At 54.3% G+C, this 12,412-nt stretch overlaps 1 protein-coding gene across 4 annotated transcripts in view; it reads right to left on the reverse strand.

The window, feature by feature from the left end:
- Positions 1 to 10,327: 10,327 nt before the first annotated feature.
- The window catches only part of DAPK2 (death associated protein kinase 2), a 121,537-nt gene continuing 119,452 nt past the window's right edge, over positions 10,328 to 12,412 (reverse strand). For all 4 annotated transcript variants that reach the window (XR_007910155.3, XR_016218244.1, XM_008268912.5 and 1 more), the window contains one exon: positions 10,328 to 11,010. Coding sequence is in view for 2 of the 4 variants with exons in the window: in XM_008268912.5 (XP_008267134.3) it covers positions 10,930 to 11,010 (81 nt within the window). In the remaining 2 variants the exon portion in view is untranslated. The remainder of the gene's footprint in view (positions 11,011 to 12,412) is intronic.

Raw genomic sequence — 12,412 nt, forward strand, 5'->3', positions numbered from 1 at the left:
GGGGTGGAAGAGGGGGCATTGTCGACAGAGCACACGTGCCCATGATGGGCAAAGGCCAGGGGACTGGAAGGGCAGGCAGGGCCAGGCCAAACGGACACCTTGGGCTGTGTTAGGGTTCGAGGCTTTAAGATACAGACAGACGAAAAACAGAGAAACAGTGGGTTGGCTTTCTACTTTAAGCAATGCTTTTTAGCTAAAGACAAAAACAACCATGAGTTTTTTTTTTTTTTTATGATGAACTTATATTATTTACTTGAAAGGCAGAGAGACACAGAGAGAGGGAGAGACACAGAGAAAGAGAACGTCCAGCTGTTGGTTCACTCTCCGAATGCTGCGATGGTCTGGGCCAAGCTGAAGCCAGGAGCCAGGAACTTATCCAGGTTTCCCTGGTGGGTGCAGGGGCCCAAGCATGCGGGCCATCTTCCATTGCTTTCCCAGGTGCATTAGCAGGGAGCTGGATCAGAAGTGAAGCAGCTGGGACTCAACCCAGCACTCCAATATGGGATTCAGCATTGCAGGCAGCAGCTGAACCCACTGCAGTACAACTCCAGCCCATCACGGTTTTTTGTTTGTTTTAAAGACAATACTTAAGCACCAGTTGCTCTATTCACAGTTTGCAGGTAAGTGGGATGGCTCTGTCAGTCCATGCCTGCCAAGAGAGATCGGTAGGGACAAAGAGAATAAGCAAGTTCAAGTTCACCTTTTCTCTCCTTGTATCTTTCAGCTCCTCCAGGACGCAGATACTAAGAGGGAATTAGAAGAGCAGGAGATCTGGGGGAGGGGGATGGGAAACAGGTGCAAAGGATGCAGGAAGAGGAGGCAGGAGCGGGCAGGCAAGAACTTCCAGATGTTGGTGATGAACACCCTGATGTCGGTGAGACCCTCAGAAGGGAGGGAGAGCCTCAGACCGCAGTGCAGCTCTGAGCGTCTCAGCTGCATGGACAAGGAGCCCCGAGCAAAGAGTAGAGGGGTCCCTCCGCTGGCCAAGAACAGCCTGGTGCCTGGTGCCTGCCATCCTCTGCCTGGCCCGGCTTGCTCTGTGGGGAGGACACGACCGGGGGCCAAGGTGCTGGTGTCAGGGGCTGGAAGCTTAAGCTTACTGCAGACTCTCTTGAAGTATCCGGGCTGCACGCCTCTGTGGCTGCCACACTTCTGATCTCCTCTCCTTCCTCCCCGGGTTCCTTCCCTCAGTCCTGCCCACCCTGCCTGCCCCCTCAGCTCTTCATCCCATCTGCCAGGCATGAACACCTTCACAGGGCACAGAAACGAACTGACACGGTCCCTCCCCTTCAAAGCGTTCCCCTATCAGCAGAGGCATTCGGCACAGCGGTTGAGGCATCAACATGAGATGTCTGCATCTCATGTCAGGGAGCCTGGGTTCCAGCCCTGGCTCCAGCTTCCTGCTAGTGCACACTCTGGGAGGCAGCAGTGATAGCTGAAGTATGTGGGCCTCTGCCCCCGATGTGGGAGACCTGGATTGAGTGAGTTCCTGGCTCCTGGATTTTTAGCCCCATGCTGTTGTGGGCATTTGGAGAATGAACCAGTGAATGGAAGATCTCTGTTCCTCTCTCTTTCTCTTTCTCTGCCTTTTTATGAAAGATTTATTTCTTGGAGCCTGTACTGTGTGCAGGGGACTAAGCCTCCGCCTGCAATGCTGGCATCCCATATGGGTGCTGGTTCATGTCCCAGCCACTCCTCTTCTGACCCAGCTCTCTGCTATGGCCTGGGAAAGCAGTAGAAGACGGTCCAAGTGTTTGGGCCCCTGCACCCAAATGGGAGACCCAGAGAAGCTCCTGGCTCCTGGATTCAGATCGGTTCAGCTCTGGCCATTGTGGCCATTTGGAAGTGAAGACCTCTCTGTCTCTCTGTCTGTCTGTAACTCTGCTTCTCAAATAACTAATAATAAAGATAAATAAATACTAATCCTTTAAAAAGATTTATTTATTTGAAAGTCACAGTTACAGAGAGGGAGAGGAAGAGGAAGAGAGAGAGAGAGAAAGAAAGAGAGAGAGAGAGAGAGAGAGAGAGAGAGAGAGGTCTTTCATCTTCTGGTTCACTCACAAATGGCCACAACAGCCAGGGCTAGGCCAGGCTGAAACCAGGAGCCAGGAGCCATGTGGTTGCAGGGGCCCAAAGACTTGGGTCATCTTCATGGCTGTCCCACGTGCATTAGTAGGGAGCTGGATAGGAATTAGAGCAGCCGGGACTTGAACCTGTGCCTGGTCTGCAGCAGATTATTTAGCCAAGTTAAAGAGCCATATCCAGTGAAACTCTTCACTCAGTGATTCCAGGTCTACTTGTAAGTTTCAATGGCAACATCGTTTCCACCGCTCCCTTCTCCACTGTTCTCCTGAGATCAATGAACTCTTGTTGGGATCCATCATAGAGTCAGGATTTCATTGAGAAAACTGGAATAAAACAGGAGTCAAGAAGACGCCAACCACAGAAGTTACAGCATCAAAAAATTTTCTCTGTTGGGCATCAACTCCTGTGCTGTAAGAAAAAAAAACCAGATGGGGCTGGCATTGGGGCGCAGCCGGCTGGGCCACCACCTGTGATGCTGGCATCCCATATGGGCACTGGTTTGTGTCCCAGCTGCTCCACTTCCCATCCAGCTCCCAGCTCATGGCCTGGGGATGGCAGCAGAAGATAGCCCAAGTGCTTGGGCCCCTGCACCCACATGGGAGACCTGGAGGAAACTTCTAGCTCCTGGTGTCAGCTTGGCCCAGTCCAGCTGTTGCAGCCATTTGGGGAGTGAACCAGCAGATGGAAGATTGCTGTCTCTCTGTCTCTCCTCTCACTGTAGCTCTGACTTTCAAATAAATTCGTCTTAAAAAAAAAAAAAGGAAAGAACTGGCACTTCCAGTGCCCAAGGGTGCCTGGAATGGAAACCCAGTGAAGTTGTCCCTGTTGGCTCGCTGGGCTCAGCAAGCCGGACCTCATGTGCCTGGTAGAGTCCGACCCCCAGGAGAATCCAGAAGCTGAGTGCAGAATGAGAAAGCAAAGGGCTCTCTTCAAATGGAGTCCTAAACACCTTCACACCCGTTACAGTGGAACTGTGTCCTCCCCAGATTCGCATGCTAAAGGCCAACTCCAGGGGCCTGGGCTGTAGCACAGCGGATTAAAGCCCCAGCCTGCAGTGCTGGCATCCCATATGGGTGCCAGTTCAAGTCCCAGCTGCTCCACTTCCCATCCAGCTCTCTGCTGTGGCCTGGGAGAGCAGTAGAAGATGGCCCAAAGCCTTGGGCCCCTGCACACATGTGGAAAGATCCAGAGGAAGCTCTTGGCTCCTGGCTTCGGATTGGCGCAGCTCCGGCCAATGCGGCCAATTGGGGAGTGAACCAGGGGATGGAAGACCTCCCCTGCCCTCCCCCCAGCTCTCTCTGCCTCTCCTTCTCTCTGTGTGTAACTCTAACTTACAAGTAAATAAATAAATCTTTTTTTTTTTTTTTTAACAGGCAGAGTGGACAGTGAGAGAGAGAGACAAAGAGAAAGGTCTTCCTTTGCCGTTGGTTCACCCTCCAATGGCAGCCACGGCCAGCGCACTGCGGCCAGCTCACTGCGCTGATCCGATGGCAGGAGCCAGGTGCTTCTCTTGGTCTCCCATGGGGTGCAGGGCCCAAGCACTTGGGCCATCCTCCACTGCACTCCCGGGCCACAGCAGAGAGCTGGCCTGGAAGAGGGGCAACCGGGACAAAATCTGGCACCCTGACCGGGACTAGAACCTGGTGTGCTGGTGCCGCAGGCGGAGGATTAGCCTATTGAGCCTCAGCGTCGGTCAATAAATAAATCTTAAAAAAAAAAATAAAGTCCAATTCCAGGGCTGGTATTGTGGCACAGCAGGTTAGAGGCTGCCACCTGCCATGCAGGCATCCCCTTGTGAGTGTTTGAGCCCAGGCTGCTCCACTTCTGATCCAGCTCCCTGCTGATGTGCCTGGGAAGATGGCCCAAGTGCTTAGGCCCCTGCCACCTATGTGGGAGACCTGGATGGAGTTCCTGGCTTCTTGCTTTGGCCTGGCCCAGCCTTGGCCATTGCAGCCATTTGGGAGCTGTCTCTCCATAGGCTGGGGACCCAGTGGGGAGTGCCAATGCTGACTACTGTCTTCCAAATAAATAAATAAAATGAATCTTTGGGAAAAAAAAAAAACAGAAGCCCAACCCCCTGTACTTCTGCTATGACAGCTAAGACAGGGCCTTCAGATTCATGAGTAAGTTAGAATAAGGCTGGGTAGGGGGTCCCAACCCAGTCCGAGTGGTGTGCTTAGAAAAGGAATGCAGCTGGTGCCACGGCTCAATAGGCTAATCCTCCGCCTGCGGCACTGGCACCCCGGGTTCTAGTCCCAGTCGGGGTGCCGGATTCTGTCCTGGTTGCTTCTCTTCCAGTCCAGCTCTCTGCTATGGCCCGGGAGTGCAGTGGAGGATGGCCCAAGTGCTTGGGCCCTGCACCCGCATGGGAGACCAAGAGAAGCACCTGGCTCCTGGCTTCGGATCAGCGCAGTGCCAGCCACAGCGCGCTGGCCACGGCGGCCATTGGGGTGAACCAACAGAAAAGGAAGACCTTTCTCTCTGTCTCTCTCTCTCTCACTGTCCACTCTGCCTGTAAATAAAAAAAAGAAAGAAAAAAAGAAAGAAAAGAAAAGGAACGCGAGCACACAGAGAAGCATCGGGGATGAGCACACACGGGGCAGCGGCCACATGAAGACACAGCGGGAAGACGGCCTTCTGCAGCCTCACAGGAAACCAGCCCTGCTGACGGCCTGGTCTGGGACATACCAGAGCTGTGAGGACATGTTCACTGTCACTATGGCATTTCTAGCCAATGCCAAACACCGCACAAGAAGAGAACAAGCCGTGGGCAATGGCAGCGCCTTTGAGATGAACTTCACGGTTCCAAACAGAAGGACAACCCAGCGCCCACCAGGACCCTCCCCTGCTGCCAGCCTGCTCAGCAGACCCCCTCAGGAGGGTGGGGAGAGAGCAGCCAGCCTAGAGGCCCTGGCTGAGAGCCTTTCCTGCACGTGGTGGGGGAATCCCTCGTGCTGTCTCCTGGGAGAGACCCGGCTGCATCGGGCATCATAAAAGGTGTGTCCACAGGAGAAGAGGTGTCCCTAGGTCCCTCCAGAGGCTGCAGACCCAGTGGGGGTGTGCCAGTGTTGACCACCGCAGGAGTCCAGGAAGTGCCAGCCCCACATGTACCACCCTGGCAGGCTGTGCCCTTTGGGCTAGAGGGTCAGCAGGTGCAGGAAAGGGGATTTCCCCAATTTTCTCCTCTCTCTCATTCCAAGTGGCTTCTCCAGGTACAATTGACTTGAAAGGCAAAGTTACAGAAAGAGAGAGAGAGAGAGAGAGTCCATCTGCTGGTTTATTCCTCAAATAGCCACAGTGGCCAAGGCTGGGCCAGGCCAAAGCCAGGAACCTGGAACTCCACCTGGGTCTCCCACATGGATGGTAGGGACCCAAGCACTTGGGCCATCTTCTGTTGCCTTCCTTGGCACATTACTAAGGAGCTGGATCAGAAGTAGAGCAGCTGGGACTTGAACCAGCGTTCATATGGGATGCTGGCATTGCAGGCAGCAGCTTAACCTGCTGTGCCACAACACTGGTCTCCGTGTATTTGCTTTCAAAATATAATTTTTAGGGCAGGTACTTGACCTAGTAGTTAAGATGCCCACATCATGGATCAGAGCGCTTGGGTTACAGTTCCAGCTCTGGCTCCTGAGTCTAGCTTCTTGCTAATGCAGACCCTGGGAGGCAGCAGGTGATGGCCCAAGTAGCTGAGTTGTGCCAACCAAGCAAGAGACCCAGATGGAGTTCCTCCTGATTCCAGCATCAGCCTCACCTACCCACAGCTGCGGTAGAAGGAATCAGCATGTGGGAGTGCTCTCTCTCTCCTTTCCCTCAAATAAAAAAAAGTATGTATATATAATATATATACATATATATAAAACCATCACATTAGTTATGTATCTCTAAACATATGGTATAGTGCTTGAGCTTTAAAAAATAGCACCGTACTGTATGTGGTTCTCTGGGATTCTTTTTTCATTCTGCACTTCTCCAGGAAAAGCAGAGAAAAGTGTGGATTGGACGGTGGGCAACGACAGGCTGGAGTGCAGCACCCCCGCCGTGTGACTGCGGACAAACGGCTCCACTGCCCTGAGGCGCAGCCGCTCGGCGCTGGACCTGGAGTTCCCACTCGCCTCACAGGGCTCTGCAGAGGACTCAGTGAAATGCATGCAAAGTGTTCCCACTGCAGAGCAGGCATGAGAAGTCCTGTGGGCTCCTTCTGCTTTCTTCTGTCACTTTTCCTCTAGCTCAAGGGCGGAGGATCACTGGCAGGGGAGGCAAGTGCAAATGGAATTTTCCCCCCAGATAATGCAATCAACAGGTTTTTAGGTTAAGGACTGGGGACATGAAGCTTATTCAATAATTACTCAAGTATGCATTTGAGCAGTATATTATTTATGAGCTTGCTCATGGACAGACGAGGTGGAAAAAAAAAGAAAAAGAACTGGTGGGAGAGAGAGAAAACCAGGGAGAGGGGAACTGGGAAGGGGAAGTCACCAACTGTGTTACTGCCTTTTGAAATGTCAATCACCATTGTTCACAGCTGTTGAACCGTTCCAATCCCTAAGCCTATTGAGGTTCGATAACAGTGGGATTCTCACCCTGACTCCAAGGGAGACATTATTCTTTAGGGTGCAGCAAAAGTACCTAGAATAATGTCAGGGTGACATCAAGCGGGGGAGCAGATGGAAAGAAAGTTCTAGCAGCGCATGTCAGACAAAATCCCCACCAGCAGCCCAGGCCTGGAGGCGGCTCTCTCCACAGGCACGGACTTGTGTGGGGCACGGGTGCCACTCTGCTTTTGCAGGCAAGGCTCGGTTCACCCCTGCTGGTGCGGCCTAGGTTTGCATCCAGTGTGAGGTTTTCAGCAAGCAAAGATGCAAGTGGAAAAGGCAAATGCAGTCTCGGCTCTGGAGTCAGGAAAAGCGGCAAGAACACCATTAAAACGCAGCACACTAAAATATTTATCCATGGACTTGTGAAATATTAATGCAGCACCCTACACACACGCAGCCACCCCCACACCTCTGGAAAGAATCACGTGTTAGCCGAGCACAGCTTCCATCAACAAGATGTTCCATTTGCCTCCGAGCACACCGTGGCCTCTTGCGGGCAACACAGCTGTCATCAGGGCCAACACAGCACATCTGGTTCCCTGCTCAGCCTCGCACCTGGAAGGCAGCAGCCATCTGCCAGCAGAGAGGCCACAAGGACTGGGGGTGGCATGGGCACCTGGCTTCTGGCTGCTGGGCCTCCAAGTCACTCTCAAAGGAGGCCCATCCTCGGAGGCCTCCCTCTGCCCGCTGCCTGGTCCTGGATTTACCAAGGGATTCTAGGAAGTCCAGCAGGTGCTCCCAAACACTGCAGAGCTGAGCCAAGTGGATCCAGTCTGCAAAGCAGCAGGCCAGGAGGAGCAGCCTATAGGCACGACAGAGCCTTGCCAGCATGCAGAACGAGCACCCCATTCCACAGGGACCACAACCCTGGTATCTAGAACAATACCACACCCAGAGTGGGAGCCTAACAAATCTGGGTTCCCTGGCTTTCTTTTTTAAAATTATTCGTTTCTGTTTTGATTGAAAGGCAGGGAGACAGAAACAGAAAGATCATCCCTCTGCTGGCTCACTCCCCAAATACCCACAGCAGCTGAGGCTAAGCCAAGGCAATGCCCAGAGGCTGGCACTCAATCCGGGTCTCCCAGGTGGGTAGCAGGGACCCAAGTACATAAGCTGGCATCTGCTACCTCCCAGGGTGTGCACATTTACTAGCAGGAAGCTGGAATCAGGAGTGGAGCTGGGATGAGATTCTGGGCAATCCGATAAGGGACACAGGTGTCACAGGCAGTGACTTAGCCCCTGTGCTGAACCCACACCTCTTCCTGACTTTCTTACCGCCCACGGGGGTCAGTGGATTCGAGGCCTCTGCCCAGGGGTGGGGCCCTTTCCTGTGAGAAGATGGCAAATGTGACCGTTTCTTCCATTCCCAGGATGAAGCAGGCCGCAGTAATGCACAGACAGGAGCGTGTTTAAAAGGAGGCGGCTCCAACGGTCCACCCACTTCCGGAAAGATCTACCGCAGGTCAGCAGGCTGCAGACAGGAGCACTGCACCTGGAGTCGGGCGGTCTGGGCTTGCACCAGACATGTCACAGATGGGCTGCGCGAAGCAGAAGCAGCCACTTCCTCTCCGCAGCCTTTTGTCTTGTCTTCAGGAAGACGCAGCGGCCAGGCTGGGTAAGGTCACAAAGCTGAGCCTCCGAAGGTGGTGGGAAACGAAACCCAACCCTTACTGCCTGCCTTTCTAGCAGGACAGAGGTCCCCCCACCTCCTGCCACACTCGACTTCCCTGCAGCGCCTGAACCTCGTTCCAGAACATTCCCTGCTGATGGATGTCACCAGCCCCAGCCAAGAGCCCCTCTCTGGCCCAGGGCCCGGAACTCAGTTGGGGGTTCTCAGCTTGGGCTGCCCCACCCTCCTGAGCTGGAGGGAAGCCATAGCTTCTCCAATCAGATTGAGGCCACTCCATCTCTGGCTGGAAGCCTTTCCCACACTGGACAGCACAGCTGTTCTTATTCTACTTTTTAAAAATGTTTATTTTCATCTACTTGAAAGTCATTGCAACACAGAGAGGTGGAGGTGGGGAAGTGTGGGAGAGAAAGAGAGAAAGGGGGAGACAGAGAGACATAGAGCAACATCTTGCACAGACTAATTCACTCCCCAATCATTCACAATAGCCAGAGCCAGTGCAGGCTGAAGCCAGGAGCCAGGAACTCCATCCAGGTCTCCTACATGGGTGTAGGGGCCCAAGCACTCGGGTCATCCTCAGCTGCTTTCCCAGGTACATTAGCAGGGAGCTGCATCAGAAGTGGAGCATCCAGGACTCGAACAGGCACTCATAAGAGATGCCAGCCCCACCGGCGGCAGCTTTACCTGCTATGCCACAGTGCCGGCCCCGAGCCTATCTATCCTCGTGGGAGCATTTCGTTCTAGATCCATCTCCTGGAGGAAGACAGCCTGGCCCACTCTCCCCAACAATGTACTTGGAGGACCAGATGCCCTCCCTTCCTCCTCTCTCCTGCCCGGCTCACCTCCTCTGCCCAGTTCCCTCACTTGTCGGGTCCCAGGGCCTCCCACTGCCATCTTCAGATGAGTCGCGTCCTCAGGTCTGGAGTTCTGGTCAGCTGCTCTGTTCTCTAGGCCCAGAAAGCAGGGCCCACACCTCACCCTGTTCAGTCACAGGGCCAGGTAACCTGTCTTTCCTTGCTGTCCTCTCTGCTGGGGCCCCTGCTGCCACATCGCTCCCCTGCCTCTCTCCTGGCCTTGGTTGGCAGGGGTCTCAGTGGGCTAGGCTTGCCTGACTGAAGCACCACAGGCCATGCAGCTTAAAGAACTATTATTTCTCTCTTGCGGGCTCCAGACATCCGACAGCAAAGTGTCCACAGGGCTGCTTTCTTCTGAGGACCCTCCCTCCGCTTGTAGGCGGCCATCATGGCCTTCCCATGGTCTTCTCCCCCCATTACTGCCACCAGTCAAATTCGGCTCACCCCAGCGACCTTAGTTTAATGATCTTTTTAAAGATCATCTCCAGGGGCCGGCGCTGTGGCATAGCAGGTTAAGCCGCTGCGTGTGATGCCAGCATCCCATATGGGTACCGGTTCAAGTCGAAGCTACTTAACTTCCAATCCAGCTCCCTGCTAATGTGCCTGGGAAAGTAGTAGAAGATGAGCCAATTGCTTGGACCCCTGTACCCATGTAGAAGACCTGAAACAGGCTCCAGGCTCCTGGCTCCTGGCTCCTGGCTCCTGGCTCCAGCCTGGCCCAGCCCTGGCTGTTGTGGCCATTTGGAGAGTGACCCAGGGGATGGAAGATCTCTCTCTCTCTCCATCTCTCCCCATGCCCCTTTTTCTGAAACTCTACCTTTCAATTAATAAAATAAATCCTTTTATAAAAAAGATGGTCTCCAAATACTAATATTGTGTGGTGGGGAGGGTTAGAACTTCAGCATGCTAGTTTTGGGGAGACACAGCACAGGCCTTTAGAACAGGAGCGAGGGCAGGAGCAGGAGAGGGGGCACAGTTCCATGCTATAATCAGAGATGGACACCTCGAGGCTGGGGAAGGCAGGCCCCCTGCAGTCCAGAGAGGATAGTTCCGGGCGACCGTGAGGCTCTGTCCACTCAGCACCCGAACTGGGGGCTCCCACACAGTTGTAGGTACCCCGGCTAAGGGAAACCAGACAAGGTAACCCTAAAAGAAGCCCCACACCAGGTCAACCAGAAGTTTAATAAAAAAATGAAAACCATGACAGCATAGTGGGCGGGCAATGGGCTGCTTTAGAAGGTTCCGTGTGCCTGTCGGGCTGACGTCCTGACTGCACGAGGCTTCCTGGAGGCCGCGGGCCTGGTCCCTCACGCAAGATTCACCTGCTCCCCTGCTCCTGCTCCCGAGGTTGGGGATGGGGTTCTGTCTTCCTGGAGTCTTTTGTGACCAGGCTGCCCTGAACTCCGTCACCCCCGGGGGGCGCGAGTCTGACCTGCACCCCAGGGCGAGGAGCGTGCCCAGCTAGGTGGTTTTCCCAAGCACACAGCCTAGTCCCAGCCTTGAGCTCGGCACAGAGAGCAAGCCCATTGCACGGACCATCAGGAGCCTTGGCCCCGCCCATGCTTCCGGCACAGGACGCCGCCGCCGCCGCTCCCGGGGTCTCCCAGCTCCCCCGCAAATTCCTCCGACGCCTGCAGCCACATCGCTCTTGCAAAGTGCTCAGGGATGCACACCGTCTGGGGACTGTGGTGGGCCCCAGAGTCCGCGCAGAAGGGAGCCCCGCGGGGCCGGGACCTCCCAGGCAGGCGGAAGGGTGCCGCTCATGTCAGGAGGTGCTGCTCCTCCGCCGGGGGTGGAGGGCCTTCCTCCGCGCCACGTCCTCCTCCGTGTCGCTCTCGCAGTTCCTCTGGGGAAAAAAACAAGATGCCCAGGGCAGGACGGTCAGGAGAGGCCAGGAACGGGGCTGGCGGGGGCCTGCACGTCAGAGGCCAAGGACGCAGATGCTGGAGGGCAGGGGTGGGGGAGGGACCGGAAATGAGGCCAGACCCAGCGGATCCCTGTCCTGAGCCTGCCTCCAGGGGACAGGGAAGCAGGCAGGGCTTGGAAGGGGAACCAGGCACCAGGAGAGGCCTGGTTACATCTGGTGCACCAGGAGAGGGGAGTTCCGTCTGGTGCTCTCTGTGCCTGCCATCCAACCCACACTGCACTGCTGGGATAGGTGGTCCCAAGGGGGACAGGTCTCCCGGGCGTAGTGTGTAGAGACAAAGTGTGTGTGCACGCGCACGCAGGTGTACGTGTGTGCCGTGGGTCCCTCCCCAATTCCCAACAACCACCTCTCCACTCCCCTCCTTGACCGGCGCACGCTGTGCTTTGAGCAAACCCTACTGTGCAGTGTGTGCCTTGAAATGATTTCTGAGCTCTATTTCTGTGCAAGAAGAAAAGCATAAAGCTCAGTCTGTCAGCTGGCCCCGGGTGGAAGCAGTGCCCAGGCAGCCACCCTGGAGGGCACGGTGTCTTCATTCGGCCGCTCCTATCAAATCTCATTATTAAAATGATGAGAAGAACTAATGCAAAAACCCTTGAGTCATAAAAAAGCTGCTGTGAAACAAAATAACAAAAACACCAAAACTAAAAACAATCTGTTGTCCGAAGTTCAATGCCAATGCTTTGCAAATGGAAGGACCCATCCATCATTGCACCTTTTTCTTCCTCCTCCTCCTCCTCCCCCCTCCCAATCTCCTTCTTTTTCCTTCTTGTTCTTCTTCTTCCTTTTTTTTTTTTTTTTTTTTTTTTTTTTTTTTTTTTTTTTTAAGGAAAGTCCCTTTAGCAAAACTGTATATCAGTTGTCTGGGGTCCAATCCTTTTTAACTTGTTCCCGTGAGCTGCTGAGGGAGCCGTGTTTGAGTAAAGAGAGTCCTATTTTTAAATGTTTGCACAAAGCCAAAAGTTAAGGAAGAAATGCCTGTTCTGTTCAATCACCCTCTGGTCCTCTCTCCCCAAGGACCGCAGTGTGTGAGGATGGCCCGGTTGGGGCTCAGCCTGAACGCTGTGCCTGCAGCCCCCCGCCGAGTGTGCCCCCCAGGCCCCCGCCTCTCTCTGTTTCCTGGATCCAGCCTGAGCCAGCTGGAAATCCACGGTCAAGATCAACTTAAGCCAAATACATCCTGGGCCAGGCCCGGCTGTAGCTGTGCTGAATAGCAGCTTTTGAGCCTGAGTCAGAGCCAAATAATAAAAAGGAAGCTGAGGTCAAGTCTGCTGTCGTCCTCGGAGATTCTCACAGGGAGGCGGTCCCCTCGCTTTCACAGCAG

The sequence above is a fragment of the Oryctolagus cuniculus genome, chromosome 12 (assembly GCF_051225735.1).
Source record: "Oryctolagus cuniculus isolate XC-2025 breed Fujian yellow rabbit chromosome 12, ASM5122573v1, whole genome shotgun sequence".
In the NCBI taxonomy this organism is placed as follows: Eukaryota; Metazoa; Chordata; class Mammalia; order Lagomorpha; family Leporidae; genus Oryctolagus; species Oryctolagus cuniculus.